Source organism: Crinia signifera, chromosome 1 (genome assembly GCF_055691185.1).
Source record: "Crinia signifera chromosome 1, ASM5569118v1, whole genome shotgun sequence".
Classification (NCBI taxonomy): Eukaryota; Metazoa; Chordata; class Amphibia; order Anura; family Myobatrachidae; genus Crinia; species Crinia signifera.
The window spans coordinates 385,464,220-385,487,648 of record NC_139217.1 but is presented as its reverse complement, the minus strand read 5'-3'; the positions used below and the strand labels follow the sequence as shown (position 1 = coordinate 385,487,648).

The following is a 23,429-nucleotide window of genomic DNA, read 5'->3' as shown; positions in this document are numbered from 1 at the left end:
GAACAGCGAGATCCCGCGCATGCCCAGTGCGGCCGGCCGGGGGACAGGAGATAGCGCATCAGTATTAACTGATGCGCTATCTCCAGAAAGGGACATCGCCGGAGGGGGGAGTTAACGCTCCCCCGCTTCGGCAGACAAGATGTTAATACATCTTGTCGATGTCCCTTCCTGCTTCGCCTCGCTATTGAGGCGAAGCAGGAAGTATCATAGCGGCGCGATAAGTTCCGCCACTGACTGCTGTAGGGTTTGTACTGGGTTGTGCACATTGATTGAGACTAGAAATAAACTATAAACACTGTACATACAGCACATGTATTGTTTGAGAAAAGAAATGGATAATAAATAAGATTTAATAATTCATGTTTCTGCTCAGTACATGCAAGTTTGTCATCCTCTGTGAATAAAGTGAAATATGTAAAAAATAAAGGCAAAATATTACATTGTTTTAAGAAGTTTTATCATTGTCATTCAACAGGTGAAAAACTTGAGGGATTCCTAAGGTCGCTGAACAGCAGCAAACCCCTCTACTTGGGGCAGACGGGACTGGGGAATATAGAAGAGCTTGGAAAACTGGGACTTGAGCCTGGAGAAAATTTCTGCATGGGAGGCCCAGGAATGATCTTTAGCCGGGAGGTGTTGAGAAGAATGGTGCCACACATTGGTGAATGTCTACGTGAGATGTATACTACACATGAGGATGTGGAAGTTGGCAGATGTGTGCGGCGGTTTGGTGGAACTCAGTGTGTCTGGTCCTATGAGGTAAGACTCTCTAATGAAGAGACATATTTGTGGTAATAAATAATGTGTGTCGTGACTTATATATCTTGAATGAATATCATGTAAGGTTAGGTAGATGCTAAGTAATGACTAGTTTGACATTCTACAAACATCATTTATAGAAGTGCACTTTATTCATAATTTGCCTGCCACTCCATGTACTTTACGTGTCAGCAGATGGGGCAATTGATTTAATCTTCTGATGGGAAGAACTAGTGTATCAGGGGTGTTTCTTGCTGAGTGATGCCTTGACGAATTAATGCTTAATTGTGGTCTTTAGTACTTTTATAACATTAGTAATAACCAGTGATGGCTCTAAAATTCAAATAAGTGAGCCACACCCACTGCCAGTGAGTCCGGGGAAGATTTATTAAGCTCGGTGAAGTGATAAAGTGAGTCAGGGGAAGATTTATGAAGCTCGGTGAAGTGATAAAGTGTCTTGTTTTTATCACCAGCCAATCAGCTCCTACCTGTGAAGTTACAGGCTTGGTTTGAAAAATTACAGGAAGGAGCTGATTGGCCGAGATGAATAAATCTGCCCCTCAGTTTGCAATGGCAGTTGGTGGAAGTTGCTGGGCCTCCCCTGTTTTAATTTTGAACTGTGCTGGAGCCTCCACTTGTTTTCCATAAAAAAAATAATTTTCTAGATGTGTTTTATAATAATATCATGTGTATAAAATGTACATCACTCACTTTGACACCTCTTGACAGTCTACTAGTATTTTAGAATTTGCAAATACTTTTAAGAGCTATAGACCTGTTCAAAATTGATTAGCTGCATTAAGGCTTTCTTTCTACAGCCAAATATATGTTTAAGAATTATAAACATTAAACAACAATCTGCGTTGATTGGATAGAGAATTCTTTAGACATACACAGCTACATTTGTGTAATAAGATTGGTTAATCTGATAATTATTTATTTCAAATCAAATCATAATCTGATGCAATTGAATAGCTGCAAAAGATGTGTACATCCAAATGTAATTTTATTTATTTGCCCTGATGCTGTAATCTTTTGAATGGAGAGTACAAAAGCACTAATAACAATATTCTCTGAACTCAAAAATGGATTTTAGTCACAGCTTTTGTCCTTCAAGAATGAACAAAACAGATTTGTGAATGTTAACACATGTCACATTAAGGGACACATTTATCAATTGTCAGTTTTAGATCCAATAATTGTAATTTCTGATTACTGGTCTTGCCAATGAGAATCGAATTTTGCTCAAATGCACTTTTATACACATGCAGGAACATGGATTACAACAGGAGCACATCCCCTTTAATGTGTAAAACGTGAAATTATCACCGAAAAACCCGGAAACGGTGGCATGTGGTGTCTGCGGTAGTGGTTCCCAAGAATTCCTTGGGGGCAAACATGCATGTGCAGCAGCCACTGCTGGGGAGGGTTCCTACGGACCCCTCTCCTCTAATGTGTACAATGTAAAGCCTAGGCAGTAGGCTGCAGCAACTAGCAACATGTATATCTGACTGCCTAGCAGCAGCCTTAGAAACTTATGGTGGTTGCTACTATTGACAGACATTTAATAGCCACTTATGATCTCATTTAAATTTTAAAACCGCTTGCAGCGTTTTGTAGAAGAATGTTCTCAACAAATTGTGATTTTCTGACTTAATATGTATATATACTATGTTTAATAAATAGTTAATTTTTGTAATAAATATACTCATCTAATATTCATTTTTCATTTTATTTAATGGATGTAATGTTTTGGTACAAACTATGGATTCCAAATTATTTTATTAAAAACAAAGTTCAGCCTCTCATTACATACTATTTTAATGATATACTATCTTATGTTTGGGTTTGATGTGGATAAAGCTATAGATTATGGTGTCTATGTATTACGATTTGGAGAATGATAAAGTAGAGAGGAAAAAACTACCAACCAACCAATCAGTTCCTAATGTTCAGAGCTTTAAGGTGGCCATACATCAGAAAGATCGATCTTAAGATCGATTGCGCTCATGATTGTGTCCAATTTCCCTTCAACTCCCTGGCAGTCCTTGATGGTTTTTGGACACTCAATGTGCACACAATCTGCATACAATCCATCTTACAATCAATTGAGATTGTATGATTGGGTACAATATCTTTCTGATGTATGGCCACCTTTAGATGTATTTACTTCCAATATGGGGAAGAAGTTGTATCCATGCACCTTATGTGTGCTAAAAATGCTACTCTTCAGCTGCAACTTTCTATTTTGACAGCTGCAGGTGTCATTGCTCATATACCACAGCAGGGACAACTCTGTCCCTGGCTGGTGCAGCTGCTGCACAGGAGATCTTGGGATAATAGCAGGATCTTGTGCATGCCCAAGGGTACCAGCCCAGGAAGTAGACACAGTGCATCAGCACTTAGCTGATGGCCTGGTTTCTTTGGCAGGGTGTTGTAGACGCCGGTACACACAATGGTGCAAGTTCCTGCTTTGCCTTGGGAAACGCTGTAAAATGGCAGTAGTAGCTGATTGGCTGGCACTTAATCTCTCTACACCATATCATACTCCTGTGATGCTATAATCTGCCATATTTTGCCAAGGCAGCTGCCTCTTGAACAGTTCAGGGTGAATTCGGGGCTGACAGCTTTTTTCAAGTCAGAATACAATCCAAGGTCATGGTGGGAGTGCAGATTCATAATTGCATAATTGCCTGGCTGGCAAGTACTGTATTTAATCAGACAGTAACAAAATGTAACAGAAGATAGACTAAAACCTATTGATCAGACACCAACCAATGTAAAGAGCATGTTTAAAGCATACCTCCCTGTGCATTCTGGGCCGATTGAGTATGTCACTGACGAGGTGCCCTATACAGTTTGTCAGTCTGATGTACCGGATCAAACCACATACCATGTAGTGTGTACCCAGCATAACGGAGTCTTGTAGTATGGGATATCACCTAACAGTACATAGTATAAGCATGAACGGCAGCTGTAGGCTACATTCCCTTAAGGGTAGGGCAAGCAGGGCTTGCAAAGCCATTTGGGTATCTGGGGTAGCAACTGAAATACAGCACTTGTTTAACTCTGATACCATCTACCATAGCTTTCCATATAAATTGCATTTTAATTGATAAATTCTTTAATTTCCAAGCATTACTAGATTCACCAACAGGGGAAAGCTAATTCATTTTGAGTTTTGCAGAAAAACCATACCACATGGTAAATAGTTTTTTTCTTTAAGTATCCAAGTAAACAAATTCTAAACATTCTCAGTGTATTCTGCATCTGACCTGGGGGAACAGACACGTATGTCTGTCAGATAGAGAATCTGTCATACTGCTATACAGAGAGCGTCTCGCAGGTTTTGTTTTTTTAGAAGGGTACACAATGACAGAGGGGGAAAGGAGTTAGGGATTTCACATTTAAAACAAATGGGCATCCAAAGTCTCTCTGCTCACTTCATAATGTGCCATGTGTCTGTGGTTGCCATGTAAGCACATTACACTGTATAGAATCATACATTAAATCATTAATAGTAGAATGAGAATACTAAGATAGGTCTTATTGCATACCACAGCGGTTTATGTAAAAAAAAAAAAAATACACATACAACATTTTTATAGGATTGCAGCTTTAAATAAAATATCTTATTTGTATGTCAAAATGTGATTCCCCATAGTAATAGTCTGTCACTGCTGGAAAAGAAAAAAAACAGCATTAGGGGCATTATTTTTGCTAATAAAACAAATATATTGGATTGTGTTGCATTATTTTAAAATGCATAACATTACTTATTGTAGTATTACTTTAAAGTAAATTGTAGTTCTGCACTTCACTTCAAGGTGAAGTAAGAGTAAACACAATCCCAATATTTTATATGTGTGTATGATCAGAATCATATTGTGTGGTCCCCTATTCCCACAGATGCTTCCTTTTCTTCTATGTCCACTTCCCAGCTGTATTCTAGATTAGTGCTGGGGCTCATTCATGCCTCGTTCCAATGTTCCACCAATAAAGAACACAGCCATAGGTCATAGAAAATATGTGGCTATGATTAGAGGAATGCGATGATTGAAAAAACAGCCCAGTGAATCAATATATTCTCTTTGTATCTGTAACAGCTCTAGAAGAAAAAAGCATATGTGCTATATGTTATAAATAAGTCACATAACTGAGCATGTTGTGTAATAATTTAGTAAATTATAAAAGATCAATTAACACAAAAAGCATATCAATATCAATCTGCTACATTTAGATAAAGTGCAACCTGCCAATAACCCACTGAAGTGTAACTATACTAAACATTAATTTCTGTAAAAAAGTATCTTAACTATAAGAAAACAAATAGATAAAGGGTTAAAAAATATATACCACATAGGCACAAATTTAAAAGTTAGAAATTCACCAAGGTAAAAATAAATAAAGGAGTTGATTACATGTCAGCAAGTTTCTGCTGGGATTATTATGTGCTGAGAAGCCAGCCTGCATGTAACACATTCGTTATCTGCTTAATCATCTGCTGATTTATTTCCAAGGTAATGATGACTTTTGTATTTGTGCCTACAATAGGAGTAGCTGGTATTTTTTTTTATAAAAGAACATTCTATTAATGGCAGATTCAATTACAGACATGAAATTTAAGAAAACCCTGTGGCGGTTTAGGTAAAATGACTGGGATTTTTTTGGCACCCCAACTCCCCCCCGACTAATTAAGCAATTAGTGTGTAATTACTCACCTTCTGCATCCAGTGTCCAGAGCTGGATCTTATTCAGCAGGAATGAGTATGTGAGTGTGTGCATGACCCCCCTGTCTGTGCGGAGACAACCCACCCTTTCCTTTTGGAACTGGCCATTGGGATAAATAAGCCCTTGCACCTGCCCAGGACCCCCAGAGCCTCCTAGCAGCCTCCAGGCCCAGAATTCTCGATCGAGCTGACCGAGAACGGGACAGGGTCATGGTTGTTGGGCCAGCTTGAACCAAGATTAAATACCCCCCTATATGTCCAAAATGTGTGACTATAGATATTTCCTTTAAAATTCACTTAGGACATGTAACAAAAATGTAGACAAATATTTTTTTACTTTTTAGTATTACTCTCCAAGAGATGTCCAAGGGGCAACTGCAGTTTATGAGGGCAGACATGATATGTGCCATCACAGCCCAAGGCACAGTAGAAGTCTTCAAATGATAGCATTGCATGCTGGACAATTATGATACAGTGTGCAGTGAATTGCATCATGCTCACTATAGTGGGGAGGGGGATTTTCTCTAGATGCACTGCTAGCTCCAAAATACTCTGTAAATGCTTGATCCAGCTTAGTAGAATGTGCTTCATACAGTACATATTTCTATTAGACTGAACACATCACAGCGCTGGTAAATCGCAGGATTCCTTGCTATACAGTAACTGGGAACAGGAGATAAAGATCCAACTAGGCAGCACAGACTGAGACATATCCCAACACTGCCCTAGAGAAGATTATTAGTAAGATTTATTGTTTCATGGAAAAAAGCAAACAAATGTAATGTTACTAATGCAAAGATAGTTACCTGTATGACATGTATTCTTAGAGTTTTAGAATTCATATATTAAAATGATGTTTTATGTGTGCAAATGTTAGTATCCTACATTTAGTAGTCAGACAAGAAGTTGTTCCTGGGGCTGATTGTCGACTCTGCCAAAAGGCCATCTAGTCTATGTAATGAGCAGTGACGTGCGGTGAGGTTAGTGGTTGGTGAGGCACTGGCTTGGTGGAGCGAGCGACAACGGGGTCTGTGGGGAGCGTTGGGTCCGGGTTGCTTCTGCGCTGACAGGCAGGTGCAGGAGCTGCCTGTCTGCAGAGACCGGCAGAGCAGCTCCTGCTTGACAGCGCAGAAGCAACCCGGACGCAGTGCTTGCCACAGACCCCGCCGTTGCTCACTCCACCAAGGCACCACAGGGTCTGCCCATTTGTCTGCCCACATACCTCTTTTCCTTAAAAGAACACTTGTGGCCAAATGTACTAGCCAGAGTTCAGTGGCTGTGTGTGCTGTGTGGGATGCCGGCTGAAGTCTGAGGTTTTTTTAAAAGGCAATCATGTTTTTTCCTTGTAAATGTCTGCCTCTTGAAAACAACCTCTGAGTTCAGCCGGCATCTCAAACAGCCACTGAACTCCGGCTAGTACATTTGGCCCATATACTTTAATTTAGTTAGAAACTTTCAATAAAAGCACACTTATTTTACAGAAACACACAGATACAGGCACACCTATCACTTTACACATACACACACCTCTATCACTTTAAACAAACCTCTGTCACTGTACACAAAATCACACGTCTGTTATGCTGCTTTCCCACTGCCAAACCTGCTTTGACCCGTTTTTTTAAACGGTTCTTTAAACGGGTCAAAGCAGGTTTAACCCCTTTCCCACTGCATGTAGTAAACGGTATATTACTGGTTAATTACCGGTTTTGTACCTTTCACACTGAACCCCTTGTGAAAGCTACAAAACGGTAATTAACCAGTAATATACCCCCCCTTCCCTGTGCCCACCCTCCCCTGATACTTACCTGCGTGGGGGATCCGGGCAGCGGGGTTCACGCACTTCTGGGGAGGCATCTGGTCCGGCATGGGCACAGTACTTGGGGTCCCTCAGGATGCTGGGCAGTGGGGACGCTCCGGGGACCATCCCACATGTACACGGTGCTGTGGGTGCTGGTGGTGCAGCAGGGTCATTTCGCGGTCCATTCGGGGTCCATAAGGCGTTGGGGCAGTCCCTGCAGCTGATGGGAACTAATAGTTCCCACTATGCGCATGTCTACTGAGCGCCGTGCATATCAATGAGCCGCTAATTACATATGCGCATATGTAATTAGCGGCTCATTGATATGCACGGTACTCATTAGATATGCGCATATTAGTTCTATTAGTTCCCATCAGCTGCAGGGACTGCCCCGACGCCGTATGGACCCCGAATGGACCGCGAAATGACCCTGCTGCACCACCAGCACCGTGTACATGTGAGATGGTCCCCGGAGCGTCCCCACTGCCCAGCATCCTGAGGGACCCGAATTACAGTGTGCCCATGCCGGACTGACAGGGAGGGGTACTGTCAGTCAGGCTGACAGTACCCCTCCCCCGACACCACCTCCCGGCGCACTTACCGATCCTGGTGCTTTGGTAGGGCTGCTGTGCACTCCTGTTTCTTTATTGCAGGCGGGAGGAGCGGCTAACTGAGCAGCCAGCGCCGGGGATGTGTAAGTTGCTGCCGTGCGCTGATGCTGCCGACCCCGCCGGCGGGGAGACGGGGATGGGAGGGAGCAGCAGCCGCAGACAGGGCAGTGCCCTGCCTCTGCTATGGCACGGCTCCGCTTGGTGCAGGGGGATCCTTGCTGTGCCCACGGCCCCCCCCCCAAATGACAGGGTGGCCTGGACCCATAGCAAGTGCACCCCCTGCACCCTTTATCGTTACAAGCGGCACCTATAGAAGAGCCTCGGCGATAGTGAGGGACGTGCTTTCTGCCTGTATGAAAGCACGCCCCTGTCACTGAGGAGGTGCCACTGTCCCCAATCACATCTGCCGCAGTGACAGGGGCGTGCTTTCATGTAGGTAGAAAGCACATCCTTTTCACTGAGGCACCGCTATAGGTGCCGTATATGCACCTTTTTTTAATGGGCTTTTGCAGCCGGGTGCTCAGCCCCTCCCACTGCCCTCTCCCTGTCTCTAATACTATACTACAGACAGCTGGAGGCACCGCACTTGGTGCCTCCTAAACTAATAAAAATAAAGAAAAATGGAGTAAAAATGATTATTATAATAATAATACAAAGCATATACTTATTTTTTGTATTATTTTATTATATTAATCATTAATGAGAGGGGAGGCACTGCCTCACCTGCCTCCCCTGACTGCACGTCCCTGGTAATGAGGGATTTACTGTATAATTGAATGAGCTTTTGAAGACCATGCTCTTTCTTTTTGGTAAATACTGCTTGCTGTGTAACCTTATGTGCAGAGCTAATTGTTTGTGCGGTTAAAAAACAAAGCTTAAATTGTGCGGAGTGGGGGCCAGTGTCTTTGATGTTTTAATCCACTACAACGTAAATCTGCCTATGTTGATTAATTACAGCATCTTATGTTTTGAGTGGAGGTGAGGACAAAGTGTATGTGAATCCTGATTCTGCATCCATGACTATTATAGCCTAGGGCAGTGGTTCCCAAACTGTGCGCCTAGGCTCCCTGGGGTGCCTCGGAACATTTGCAGGGGTGCCTCAGGTTGGTGGTCCAGAACCAATTCCAATTATTTATGGTCAAGGAAATAGGCAAAATCAGTGCTTGTAGCTTCCAATGATAAAATATGCGGTTAAACAGAAGCAAATCATGTTCCTCCCCACATAACTGGACCTAAGGATAACATTTAATCCCAACTTATTTAATTTAATATTTTTTTCTGAAATTCTCAGTAACAAATTTTTTGCCTAGAGGTGCCGTAAAAAAACATTCTGATACTGTAGGGTGCCGTGATTCAAAAAGTTTGGGAAGCACTGGCCTAGGGCATACACACAGTTTGATTTTGTCTATTTTTCTATTTGATTTTGCTTATGCATTCTGTTTAAATTCGATCCCGATAAGCTGCTCTGCGTCATCGAAATCGAATAGAAAAATAGACTGTGAAGGCAAGACTTTATAGTATAGATCTGTACTATATAGTCTAAATCGAATGTGTACATGGTGCCGTGTGAGTCAATCCTGATTTGATTGGTATCTAATCAGGATTGAATAGAAAGTACCATGCACTGTGTTTGTACCCCTTTAGAATCAGTAGTCAGCATTAATTTCTATATCTTTATGTAAAAAGGACCTTGAAACAATTAGAGGCTATCAAACATACTGTATCTCCTTTAGCAATATTTGACTACTCCAACAGACTGTATGGCAGACTACCCAATTTTGATGCATTCTTACATAGTTTTAAAATGTAGACCAGGCTCCTGGATCCTAACTACTAGTGCAGTGGGTGATATGGGAGCTTGCTGACCTCATTTACAGATGACATCATTGTAGAACTGTTCCCCATTGCACTATGCTGCAAATCATGGTACTGTATATTATATATCAATTTTTCTTCAGACAGATATATCGAGTGTACACACTTGCTACACAGCTCACAATATATTGTCCTTTCGATCAAAGACTAAGGGGGATATTCAATCGCCGTCGAGCATCTCCCGTGGGGGAGATGCTCGACAGGCCCTATTCAATGCTGTCTTCCCCGACAGCATTGAACAGGGTTTCCTGGCAGAACAAGCCCGACATCTCTAGCTGTCGGGCTCGTTCTGCCGAGAACAGCCGGGAAGTGACGAGCTGCCGGCTGCATCTCGTCACTTCCCGGCCGCAACTCGCGGCCACGCCCCCTTCTCGTCCCGCTGCAGGCGGGACATTGAATCCCGCCTGCATGTTCTCGGTCGAGCTGACCGAGAACGGGACTGGGTCACGGCAGGCGAGCAAGCTCGTCTGCCGTGACCCGAAGATTGAATACCCCCCTAAATATATTGTCCACTGTGGAATCATCTTAAGAGATTTAATTGAAACCTACACTTAAAGTTCCCCTACGTTTATGGAGGTGGTGGAACGTGGATGGTAAGAGGCAGACCTATGTAGTAAAGTCGTGTTCAGATACTTCACTGATATCTGCCCTCATTCTGTGGCCGAATGGAATATTACCTTTGATTTGTAAAGGAGAATACAATTTGATGTTTATTTTTAATTGACTTTACTTAGCACCTTTATATTGTAAATGTGGCTGTACGCAAGTGGATTTCAGATGGTGAGTGCAGCTTTCACATTTATTAATAACATTATCCAGAAACGATTTGATCATACTGGCATGTTGTAATGTAATTATTGGAGCAATGCCTCAAATGTGTCAAATTTGAATTAAGGCCAAAGCCTTGTCCTCTGCTATGTGTGTAGAAAGTATTCCTAGTTTGGTATCATATGGGGAACTTGACAAGACTAGGAAAATGTGAATCTTCAAATCCATAACTATTACCATGATTTAAAACTTCACATCTGTAACATTGCGATAAGATCAGTGTGTCTTCCGTCTATAAGTGAGATCTATATTGCAGTGTAAAATAAAGCAGTCAGTATTTTCCCTGCACAGAAACAAAATAATTTACCCAAATCTAATTCTCTCTGCACATGTTACATCTGCCCCCCTGCAGTGCACATGGTTTTGTCCATCTAAGAAGGATTTTGTCAGAAAGAATGAACTAGAATAAACCCCTATGTCTGAGCACGTTCACTGATGCAATGCGATATGCCACATTATACAGTGCAAATGCCATACTTTATACCTAGTAAAACATGACCGTGTTCTTATCAACATACCTAGTGATTAACCATAGACATGAAAAACAATTCCTGTTAAATAGTATACACACATCAAAATTTTACAGCAGAATTGTTTGCTGTGGGCCTGACCAATGGTTAACATACATCCAATGTTTTCTGTACTGCACGTTCCGAATGGGACCTGCACCTTTGGGTCCTTGGACGCAGCAGCGGATCACCCAAGTATGCAGTAGGCATCTGATAACACAAGATACCTCCTGTAGCATTAGCATATTTTCGCACATTAGCTGCATTCAGTGAGGCAGGTGCTCTGCTTACTTCTTCCAGTAGTGAATTAGGAATTATGTGGTAGGTGAGCAATTCCATATAACTCAGTCATAGCATACTGACGATCAGCGGTGTCTACAGCGCCGACCATGTAGGGCTGGGGGGATCGTTAGCATACAGATGGAGCGCCTCCCAGACAGTCTGAGGAATCGCCAGATCCCTGGAGCTGGCACAGGCTGGCAGTCAGGCGCTCCATCTGACAGAAGCGTTTCATATGCTCGCGCAACCCTGTCAGTACAGCGGCGGGGAGAGGACTCTGCTTTAGGGAGACGGGCAGGGTTAGTGGGGGCTGTGGGGGGCTGAAGGTGGCGATGGGAGCAGCAGTGACCAGGGGAGGGCAGCGGTGGGCTCCGACAGAATGGGGCACGCAAGCTTCTCGTGCGCGCGTGCCCCCTTCTTTTGGATGGCGAACGACTCCGGTTGGTGATTCTATCGCCAGGAGCAGCTCAAATGAGAGCTGCTCCATCTGTATATAAACATAATGTCATCATGTATAGAATATATGTTGTGTATGGTTCTCCCGGGACCATGTGGCGCCTGGGAATCCGAATAAGCCATCACACGCTCTTAAGCCCGCCACCAAACTCCTGTAAAACTAGCCAATAGGAGTCCAGGGGCAGGCTTAGAAAGTGTGTGAAGGCTTATGCTGACTCCTGGCTGACGCATGGCAACCAATGCATACAATGCTGCCAATCCCCGGGATCCAACTTACATGGATGATAACATGTAATGTTTATATGTCTTTAGCACTACATCGTCTGCTTCCAAGCGTATTATACATACTTAAAATGATGTGTGAAATAATTTAATATACATGTTCACGCCATTAATAATGATGATCACAGAATAACTATCCCTCCTAGCATTTGCCTCTATTTAAGCTTTACATTCTCATTTATTAATGTCACACTTTATTTTGCATGTTTTATTACTTGTATTTTCTTCTGAACACAAAATGGATAAACTGCCAAAGGGCACAATGTACAGTTCTCACAGAGACACGTTGTACTTAGATTAGTTTTAATTATCAGCTTTTCACCCCACGTGTCATCACTGTCACTTTTAAAAGAAAAACAATTTTCTGGTTCGTTTTACATAAATAAGATCAGCCATTCTACCTTGCATGCCCCAGATTGCATCTTTTATGTAAATACTTGAATTATGGTTATCATTTGTCCGATTGTTCATTTTGAAATAAATAGCAGTTTTTTTAACTTTGATTTTTTTTTATCAAGCACATTTTTATTTAGATTACAAACAGAAAGAATAAAAGCAAGAACATTACAGTGCTATAGTCAGTGCCAGCCACATGCTAAATCCTTAGCAGAACCACCTTTGCTGCCTGCTGGGACTGCTGACGGTGGGGGCCACTGAGAATAATGCTGCTGTTTGTTGCGGCCCTTCCGCTGGCTGTATCTGCAGCATTGATAACAGCCTAGAAAGGGTGTAATCGCACTGACCGATAGCAAGATAAAGTGCTATGGGAAAGATCCATTGTGCATATATACACACCTAAGGAGGGGGTTATTCAGACCTGATCGCTACCTGTACGAAATTGCAGCAGTCTGCGTTCAGACAGCGTGAAAAACCACCCTATGCAAGTCTGCGAATATTGCCACGCGCCAGCCAGCTGTAAATCCATATGTAACTCACTCACAACCTAATGATTTTTCCAGTCTGTGCAAGTGTGCGTAACTCTGACCCTTCCAAAACTCTGTGACAGAGACCGACTAATCGAGGCCGGAGTTGATGTCACAGACCCTCCCTTAAAAAAGGCTGGGCATGCCTGCTGTTTTTCTAACACTACTAGAAAACAGGCAGTTACTACCCCTAAACTCCGACTTCCTGTCAGTCAGGTTGTGAAGGGATTGCTATTAGATTCGTAACTGATTTATGTTGCTGTTATACAGTATGTGCAGTACTTCGATAATCGATCACTGAACTCTCAATAATCTGCTTAATTGCATACACATGATAAAGTGTTCGATATAACGTTAATCTTTACAGTCTCCCGGTGTATCCTAGCTTTGCCACTAATTTGTATTTTTTGTGAAAAAGAAATAATTCACCCAGCGCTAGCGGAGTTGCATGTGACCTGGTAGACTCCTCTTGTAAGCACTCACAGGCAGCCATGCATTTCCCGGGGAGGAAGGGGTGCATATTAGCAACACTGCACCATATTTAAGTAACAAATCCCTAAGTACAAATGATTCAATAATTCCTCAAGGTCTGAATCTCACTTGAGACATACTTATGGCATCCTTATGGCAAAGTCATCATCATTAGGAAAAAAATTGCTGAAACGTCAAACACAAAATATGAGAACATGGGAAAATGTGATCTGCAGTTCTAGGTAAAATGAGCAATTAGAAGTTTGAAAAATAAATGGACTTCCCCAAATTTATCCAGAAAAAGTGGAAGCAGAGGAACTAATGTGGTTTGGGAGAATACAGATATAGTAACTGGTGGGACCAGAGCCAGCACTACCACTAGACGATGTCATATCTCTTCTAGAGCGCCATGGTTCAGTGGGCATTTAAAACAATGTGTACATTATACAGTATATTCATTTAGTATTATTATTATTATTATTATTATTATTATTTTTATTATTATTATTATTATTATTATTATTATTATTATTATTATTATTATTATTATTATTATCCCTGTAGTACCATCAGCCCTGGAGATTTAAGTTAAGCATAACCTCTACCTATGACTGACAATGGTGAAGATATCCAGGCCCTGCTGCAGCAACTTATTGGGCTTAGATGGGTCCATCTTCTTCCTTACAGATGCTTAGAGTTTGTTCCATCGCAGGGGCTGTGGCTGCACTGTGTTTTGAGGCATGGCAGCTCCCCATACTACAAATGTGTTCTCTTGTGTTGTTTCTGTGATGCATACACACCACAGCATACAACATGCAGCATAGGGGGCATACTCTGTGAACCCTCCCACTATGCATTCACTTGAATAAGAACAAGTGGTGGATGCAAGCGATGCATATGTAGCGGCAAGCAACAATGTAGCGGGACACATATGTATATAATACCTTATAGATAGAGGAGGTGACAGACATATCTACATACATAAGAAGCAATTGTATATATAAGAAAGACACGTGATGCACATTACTTGAAACTACATCAACTGGGGGGATGACTTGTGCTGGCCACATGGCAAATGCAAGTACTGACTCAGCTTAGTAAAGCTCTGCATTGCGCACCACCCCCATTAACTACTCAATCTATCCCTAGCTGGGCCAGGGCAATCCCAGCCCATGGCTTACCTTCAAGGCCCCATTCGGTGAATGTGATCCCCTATCTCTGCTAGTCGCATTATCTTCTGAGATACCGTTCATTGTTCATAACAGAGAAACGCATCAAGAGACAGGTCTCCCACCTTCTGCACCGTTCACCAGATCCAGTATAGCTGTATTCATCATCAGCAGAGGCGCTCTCCCTCCTGTGTCCCACCACTCACTACGGGATTTAGCTGCAGCGTGTGCCAAATCAGCGACTCCTTTCATCAGTATTAGGCTGCCTTTTCTTCATTGATCACAAGGCTGACTATCACCACTGGGGACAACCTACTTCGGGGCCAGCCCATCACCTCGACTGAACGGTCGAGAGGCGTATTTTGTCTTTTTGCAGATGACATAAAGGTATGTGACAGGGTAGACACAACAGGAGGGGTAAAACAAATGGTTGATGATCTAGGTAGACTAGAGGAATGGTCAAGTGCATGGCAATTACAGATTAATGTGAATGAATGTAAAATCATGAATTTTGGTCTTAAAAATCCAAAGGCTAAATATAGTATTATTGGCACTATATTGGAAACTAGATGTCACTATTTCAGATTACCTAAAGGCCGGTAAGCAATGAAGAAGGCAAGTCAGATGCTTGGTTGCATAGGGAGAGGAATCAGCATGAAAAGAATACTGTACAACCTACGACTACAGTATATAGGTCATTGGTACAACCTTAAATATAACTCTGTGTCCAATTATCGAGGCCATATCATCATAAGAATAGAAATATTAGAGATGGTACAAAGAAGGGCAACTAAAATGGTGCACGGCCTACATCACAGAACTTACCCAGAAAGACTAAAAAAATCTCAGTATGTATAGTTACGAGCAGAGAAAAGGAATGGGGTGACATGATAGAAACTTTTGAATATTTCAAGGGTTCTAACAAGATACAGGAGGGAGACATTCTTCAAATGAAATGAAGTATTAGAACATTAAGACATGCACTGAAACTGTGGTGAGGTACTGTAGGTACAGGGGAAATCTGAGGAAAAATGACTTCACAGAAAGGGTAGTGGACAAATGAAATAGCCTCCAATCAGAGGCGGTAGAGGCTAAGACAGTAGAATAATTTAAACGAGCATGGGCTAGACATAAGGATCTCCTTACAAGAAAATAAGGATAAAATAGAGTTTAAGGATAACAATATGGTTAAAGAAGGACAAAGTAGATGGGCCAAATGGTTCCTATCTGCCATCAAATTCTATGTAGCTGACCAGGGGGTGAGACACAGCACATCAGCACTAGGCTTGCAGGGATTGTCGCTAGTGCTTCCTGCTTCACCTTGGCATAGAGCTGAATCAGCCTGGAAGACCTATAGTGGCATGATCCATGGCAGTACCCCCTACCCCTTTATAATTGTACAGACTAAAACAAAAACAATTGTGCATCATGATAACCTTCCTCTCACTAATGATTTTAGCTGAATTTATATCAGAGAATTAAGAAAACCCCAAGAGAATTCTCCTAGTGATACCATCTGGTAAATCTGCTGAAAAAAGACACAAATGATTATGCTGAATGAGACAGTTTGCTAAGAATGCTACTTATTGTTGTCTAGAGAGCATTATAAAGCAGGAAGTACATTTTTTGTGTCAAACTGACATTAGAAGAGAGTGTCCCTTGTCTGTATTCCATCTGTAGGTTTAATTATAGATAACCAAGTCCGCAGCATGACAATATCGATGACCTTGTTAGAATTTCATTAGTAAATTAGAAACTATAAGTCATTTCAGATATGAAATATTATCAAATCTGCTTGGCGACCACTGTTCTCTTCTCAGCAATCTGTAAAAGGCCACGCTATATAGCTGCTATGAAAACTAATTCCTAAGATAAGCTGTTCTGAGTGATTAAAGTGCACCACTTGGTTCATTGACAGCACTGTATCCTAAAACACCTTTTGTGTAGGGCTTGACATTGTTGTCACCATCCGTACATGGTGGTTTTTGGCCAGAAAACACTGCTTTATTTTGTAGACATTGTTGTTTTGGGACAATGTTGAGTTTGGCCGGTGGCTGGTGGTCATCCACATTAGTAGAAAATATTGATGGCACCAAAAAATCTAATTATCATGATTTGCAAAAGCAAACACCAAAACACTCCCCATCAAACAATGCCAAACCAGTAATGCTTAATGCCTAGCCTTACCTTTGTGATGTCATGTTTCCTTGTGCCTTAGTCATATCATTAATGAATACGCTCTCAATTATTACATAAACTATGTCATTATGTGCATTATATAAGTTTTATTACCAAACTTTAATAACAGAGGGCCTGATTCAGGGTTAATCGCCAATGTGAGAATTTCGGAGTGGACTGTGAGGTATAAACCACCTCCCAGACAGAAATAGAGAACTCCTCTTGCTAAATTGCGAGATAATTGCGAATGGAACACTTATCGCCATCCTCTCCCAAATCCATATGTACAGTAATTCCTGAGCCAATTGTGAGTAGGTCTAAAGCTTCCTATACAGTACATCAGTATGACCTGCATACGATCTGATTGCATGCAGGTCAATAGAGCAGTCGAATGAGCTTTAAAAACACATACAATCTGCTATGACCGCAAGGAAAGCTGTTGGATCAGATGCGCAGCACCTATGATCTGAGGGCCGACCTCTCCCCCCTCAGGACCGCGAATTGTACCTATATTCTTCTCGATCTGCCCACAATGGGCACACAATCTGTCGCAGGACCCTTCGGGATTGTACGTTCGGGCCTGATATTGTTCAGGATTATGGCCAGCTTTAGGCTTCCACTAATCTATGACTGAGACAGGGTGGAAGAGGACATCGCTGATGTCACAGACCCTCCTAAAAAATGCCTGGGCATGCCTGTGTTTTTAAAACACATCCAGAAAATGATAGGTTACTACCCCCAAATGCCGGCTTCCTGTCAATCAAACTATGGGAGGATTCCGACAACGATCCATACAAATTTTCTGTCGCTAATTCCCCTTGTTCATGTACAATGCATACAGTGTACAGTTGTTTGATAATGGCTCGATTTGCAAATTCTCAAATTAGCGATCAGCTCAGGCCAAGCTATTGTTTGCTTTTATTCTGACAAAACTTCTTCATCATTGATTATGACTTTAATACCACTTTCACACTGCCTAAACGTTTTAAAAAATGATATATTAAAACGGTATTTAAAACAGGTCTAAGCCTTGACATTGCAGTAGATTACCATTTTAAATACCATTCACATCAGTCAACCCGTTTTAATCCCCTCAACACGTTTCAAGGCAGAATGCAGGGGACAGCTTATCACAGGTCTGTAGTCTGTTGATTTTTACTAAATACCGTTTCTCTTTCAATGGTCCTGGTGACACAGCTCAACACTGGGATGTAGGAGGGTCCGAAGGAGCCAGGCACCTATCCTAAAGCTTTAGAGGGTAGGCTCCTCCCCTACTGCATCCCTGGACTCTTCAGTTCGTGTTAGGTGCCCACTGGAGTGGGTGCTATTCTAAAGGGCTGCGGAGCAGCCGAAGAAATAGAGTAGTTAGGGGATTTTTATTATTTTATTAACTGTTACCCTAGCTAGGTAGGCACAGTGTGAGGATTTTCATAGTGAATCCTCACACTGCTAGCGCAGCAGGAGCGGACAGAAGCGCGTCCTGTCAGCTATCTGTGCACAGGGTAGACACTGTCTGGTCTCCCTGTGCTGCGCTCATAGCCTCTATTAAGAGGCTGCCTGGGCTCCGGAGTAGCCTGAAACCGGCTCCACGTTTAGGTGGGGATCATGGGGGACAGGCGCTCCGTGATGGCGGCGGCCATTTTATGCGGAGCTTACACGCTGAGCTCCTGACTGAGAGGACAGCAGCGCTGTGACAGGCATGTTCCAAGTGGTCCCCATTTGAGGGGGAGACACTGGAACAAGGAAATCCTACCTAAGGAGCGGCTAGCTGGGGGTGGTTGGCGCCAAGAGGTCACGGACCCCGCAGCAGCAGGGACTTTTGGTCTCTTCCTTCACTCTGACTTTGGCGCCTTTCAGAACGCTTGCAGCGGAGCTGAGCTGGCTAATTGATCCTGGCAGAGTGACTTGGATTTCCTGGGCATCGCTTCCCCGCAGTTGAAACCTACAGACAGCTAAGTGACTGGGTGCATTGACTTTGTATAAGCGCTTGTACAATTGTTTGCACTGTGTATATTGAGATATATATATATTTTTCACTGGCATCATGTCTGAGCATCAGGCTGTGGTTTTGGGGGAGGGAGCCCTTAGTGCACTGAGCGCGTGCAATGTTTGCACACAAAAGTTTGTCCCTGAGCAGATGGCCAAGGGGGGCTTATGCATTACTTGCGCTGATGTGAGACCCATGGGCAGTGAACACCATAGGGCAGAGCAGAGTGAACCTGCGTGGGCCAGTGCCCTAGGCAGGTCTGTAAACGCTTTGGTGCAGCTTCTGGACAGGCAGAGTGATGTGCTGGTAGAATCACAGAGACCTATGCCATCATCTCAGCAGTCGTCTGGCTCCTTGCCTCTTACCCAGGCAGATCCTGCGCTTATTCAAGTGATACAGGATACTGCAAAAGGGATCAACAGATTCAGTGAAATACTGGACAAAATGGATGATGTTGCAGGGACCCCTAAAAGGTCTTATGCTATACCTAATGTGTTAGAGGAGGAGGAAGGAGAGTATGCTGACACACCCTGGGACCAGGGTGATGATATTGAAGAGACCTCTGCTGCAGGTATAGAGGATCTCATTGTAGCTGTTAAGCAGGCGTTAAAACTGTCTGTTGAGGATAAGACCCCTGTTAAGGGTGTTTTTAAGCGACAGCGGAAGGAGGCTGTTACTTTTCCCTCAGATGAGGGGTTACAGGAACTATTGGAAGGGGCTTGGAAAACCCCAGATAAGAGGCTACAGATGCCTAAAAGATTCCTTAGTCTGTACCCCATGCCGGAGTCTCATTCTGAACTCTGGGAAAAAGTGCCTGTTGTGGATGCTTCTGTGGCACGTTTATCAAAAGCTACAGTATTGCCTGTACAGGGTGGTGCAGCGTTTAAAGATTCTGTGGATAAAAAGCTCGAGGGAAACCTCAAAGCTATTTTTGAAGGGGTGGGGTTTACCCTGCGCCCCCTTATTGCTTCAGCCTGGGTCTCTAAGGCCATTATAGAGTGGGCTGGTGAGTTATGCACCATGCTGCAGGCTGACCCTGGTGCTTTGCTGGTAGCAGAAAAGATTAAGGCCGCGGCAGAATATGCGGTGGAAGCAGAGGAGGAAGCTCTTAAAATGGCTACCAGAGTGTCCACAGTCTCTATTAATGCCAGGAGAGTACTCTGGCTTAAGGCCTGGGAAGCGGACAATGAGTCCAAAAAGGCCCTAGAATTGTTAGCTTTCAAGGGAAAGTTACTTTTTGGTTCTGAACTTGAGGAGATTATAAAACAAGCCACAGGCGGCAAGAGTACGTTTCTGCCGGCCTCCTCAACAAAGCAGTCATCCAGATTCGCTGCTTTTAGGCCGTCCTTTCGGCCCTCCCCTAGAGGTGGTGCGTCCTTTCGGGGACAGTCGTTCAGGGGAAGGTTTCAGACCTCCAGGGGCAAATCTCAAAGGTCCAAGTTTGGCTCTTTCCATAAGAAGCCTGCCTCTAAAGGAGAGGATAAACCCTCCGCATGACTGCCTGGGGATAAGCCCGGCAGGGATAAAGGTGGGGGGGCGTCTCACACACTTCAGGGACGCTTGGGCTTCTCTAGACCAGGATACCTGGGTCTTAGAGATTATTACCCAGGGTTACAAAATCCCTTTCAGAGGGCGCCCTCCGAAGAGGTTCATCCCCACACCCATACCAAAGCAGGCGCTCCTGCGCACAGCTCTTATGAGAGCGGCTCATTCCCTTTTGGAAAAAGGGGTGGTAATTCCGGTTCCCAGGGCAGAGTGGAAGAAAGGATTTTACTCCACGCTGTTCCTGGTGCCCAAACCAGACGGGTCTTTCAGACCAATACTAAATTTGAAGTCCTTAAATGTTCACCTATGGGTAGACCATTTCAAAATGGAGTCCCTACGGTCAGTACTCCTGAGTCTGGACCAGGGAGAATTTTTGGCGTCCATGGATGTCCAGGACGCATATCTGCACGTTCCTATTCACCCGGAACATCAGACGCTATTGAGATTTGCCATAGGAGAACTGCATTTACAGTTCCGGGCGTTACCCTTTGGGCTAGCAACCGCACCAAGGGTATTTACAAAAATAATGTCTGTGATGGCGGCAGTGCTGAGGCTCAGGGGAATCACAGTAATACCCTATTTGGACGATCTCCTGTTCAAGGCGGAGTCAGCAATCCTGCTGCAAAGTCACTTGAGAGAGGCCATCAGTTTTTTGCAGGCTCACGGCTGGATTTTAAACTTACAAAAATCTCAGTTGGTACCATCACAGAGGATCCAGTTCTTGGGAGTCATACTGGATACCCATCTCCATCGGGTATTTCTCCCGGAGATAAAGGCCAGGGACTTGGTCACCCTAGTTCAGGAGATTCTCAGAGCTCCGAGCTTGTCAGTATGGAGGTGCCTCAAACTCCTGGGGAAAATGGTGGCGTCATTCGAAACGCTTCAATTTGCCAGGTTCCACTCACGAGTATTCCAATGGAACATTTTGTCAGCCTGGTCAGGAAACACTTTGTCCATGAAGACGGAGTTGATAGTGCTGTCTGCGGACACTCGGGACTCCTTGAAATGGTGGACAGAGGTAGATTCCCTTCAATGGGGTCGGTCATTACAGACCTGGGACTGGTTGGTAGTAACTACAGATGCCAGTCTCAGGGGCTGGGGGGCAGTAGCCCTGGATCTCAGGCTGCAGGGCCTGTGGACGGCAGACGAATCAGTGTTACCAATCAACATCTTGGAGCTGAGAGCTGTCTGGAAAGTGATCTCCTTAGCGGAAGACAGGTTAAGGAACCTCCCCTTGAGGATTCAGACCGACAATGCCACAGCTGTGGCGTATCTGAATCACCAGGGAGGTACACGCAGCAGATTGGCCATGTGGGAGGTGTCCAGAATCTTCCTATGGGCGGAACAGAATGTTCCTGCCATATCGGCTATATTCATTCCAGGAGTGGAGAATATAGAAGCAGACTTCCTGAGCAGGGAGGAGCTCAAGGAAGGAGAATGGAGCCTACATCCTCAGGTGTTTCACCAGATCACAGCAATGTGGGGAACTCCGGATTTGGACCTAATGGCATCCAGGTTCAACCATCAGGTGCCCAGGTTCTATGCCAGAACGAGAGATCCGCTAGCAGAGGCAGTGGATGCCATGACTACTCATTGGCAGGGAGACCTTCTTTATGCATTCCCTCCAATTCCAATGTTAGCGAGACTGTTGAAGAGGATACAGGACCAGAAGGTTCCGGTGATCCTTGTGGCCCCAGATTGGCCAAGGAGGTCTTGGTACTCGAGGCTTCAGAGGTTATCAGTGGATTCTTGGCGTCTACCTCTGAGACCAGACCTGTTAAGACAAGGCCCATTCAATCACCTGGATTCCGATCGATTGATTTTGACGGCTTGGTTATTGAAACCGCCATTTTAAAAAAGAAAGGATTTTCTGACGCAGTAGTACAGACTATGATAAAAGCCAGAAAGGCTGTTTCTTCGGCAAATTATTATAGAGTCTGGAAGACTTATATTAGATGGTGTGAGAGGCAAAAAGCTCACACATCTCACTTCAAATTATCAAAAATGTTGGATTTTCTACAAGATGGATTTTCTTCGGGCCTAAGCCTTCAGTCGTTGAAGGTGCAGATTTCGGCCTTGTCCATCTATTTTCAAAAAAGAATTGCCATTTTACCGGAGATTCAAACCTTTTTACAAGGGGTATCCAGACTGAAACCCCCTTACAAGCAACCAGTAGCACCTTGGGATCTGTCACTGGTTTTGGATTGCCTTCAGAAGGCACCTTTTGAGCCTTTAAGGTCGGCTGATTTTAAGTTCCTCACGTGGAAGCTAGTGTTTTTGTTAGCAGTAGCATCTGCTAAGAGGGTGTCAGAGCTGGGAGCCTTGTCATGCAAATCTCCCTTCTTAATTTTTCACGATGACAGGGCTGTTCTGAGAACAGTGCCGCAATTTTTACCGAAGGTAGTCTCTGCCTTCCATTTAAATCAGGAGATAGTTCTACCTGTGTTTCAACCCCCAGAGGGTTCCAAGAAAAGGGACAAGTTGAAGACTTTGGATGTTGTGCGTGCCTTACGCATATATGTGGACAGAGTGAAGAGTGTTAGGAAAACTGACACTTTATTGGTACTGTATGACGTACATAAAATTGGTTGGCCTGCATCTAAGCAGACCATTGCTAGGTGGTTGCGTTCTGTGATAGCCTTTGCATACACCAAAGTGGGTAGGCCTGTACCGGCCAGAATAAATGCGCATACCACCAGGTCAGTTGCCACCTCTTGGGCGGTCCGACATGGGGCCACAGCTGAGCAGGTTTGCAGAGCTGCCACTTGGTCATCTGTTCACACATTTGCCAAATTCTATAGATTCCATGAGTTCGCGTCGGAGGACGCATCATTCGGGCGAGCAGTGCTGAGAGCTGCAGACCTGAGCGTACCCTCCCAAAGGACCGGCTCTGGAACGTCCCAGTGTTGAGCTGTGTCACCAGGACCATTGAAAGAGAAAAAGGGATTTTTGTAAGAACTTACCGTTCGAATCCCTTTCTCTGATATGGTCCTGGTGACACAGCGATCCCTCCCTTACGCTCAGTA

General features: G+C 43.7%; 1 protein-coding gene across 1 annotated transcript in view; it reads left to right on the top strand.

Annotated features, from left to right (window-relative positions):
• The window catches only part of CHSY3 (chondroitin sulfate synthase 3), a 271,470-nt gene that overhangs the window by 29,016 nt on the left and 219,025 nt on the right, over positions 1-23,429 (top strand). The window contains exon 2 of the mRNA XM_083151547.1: positions 476-759. Within this exon, the coding sequence (XP_083007673.1) occupies positions 476-759 (284 nt within the window). The remainder of the gene's footprint in view (positions 1-475; positions 760-23,429) is intronic.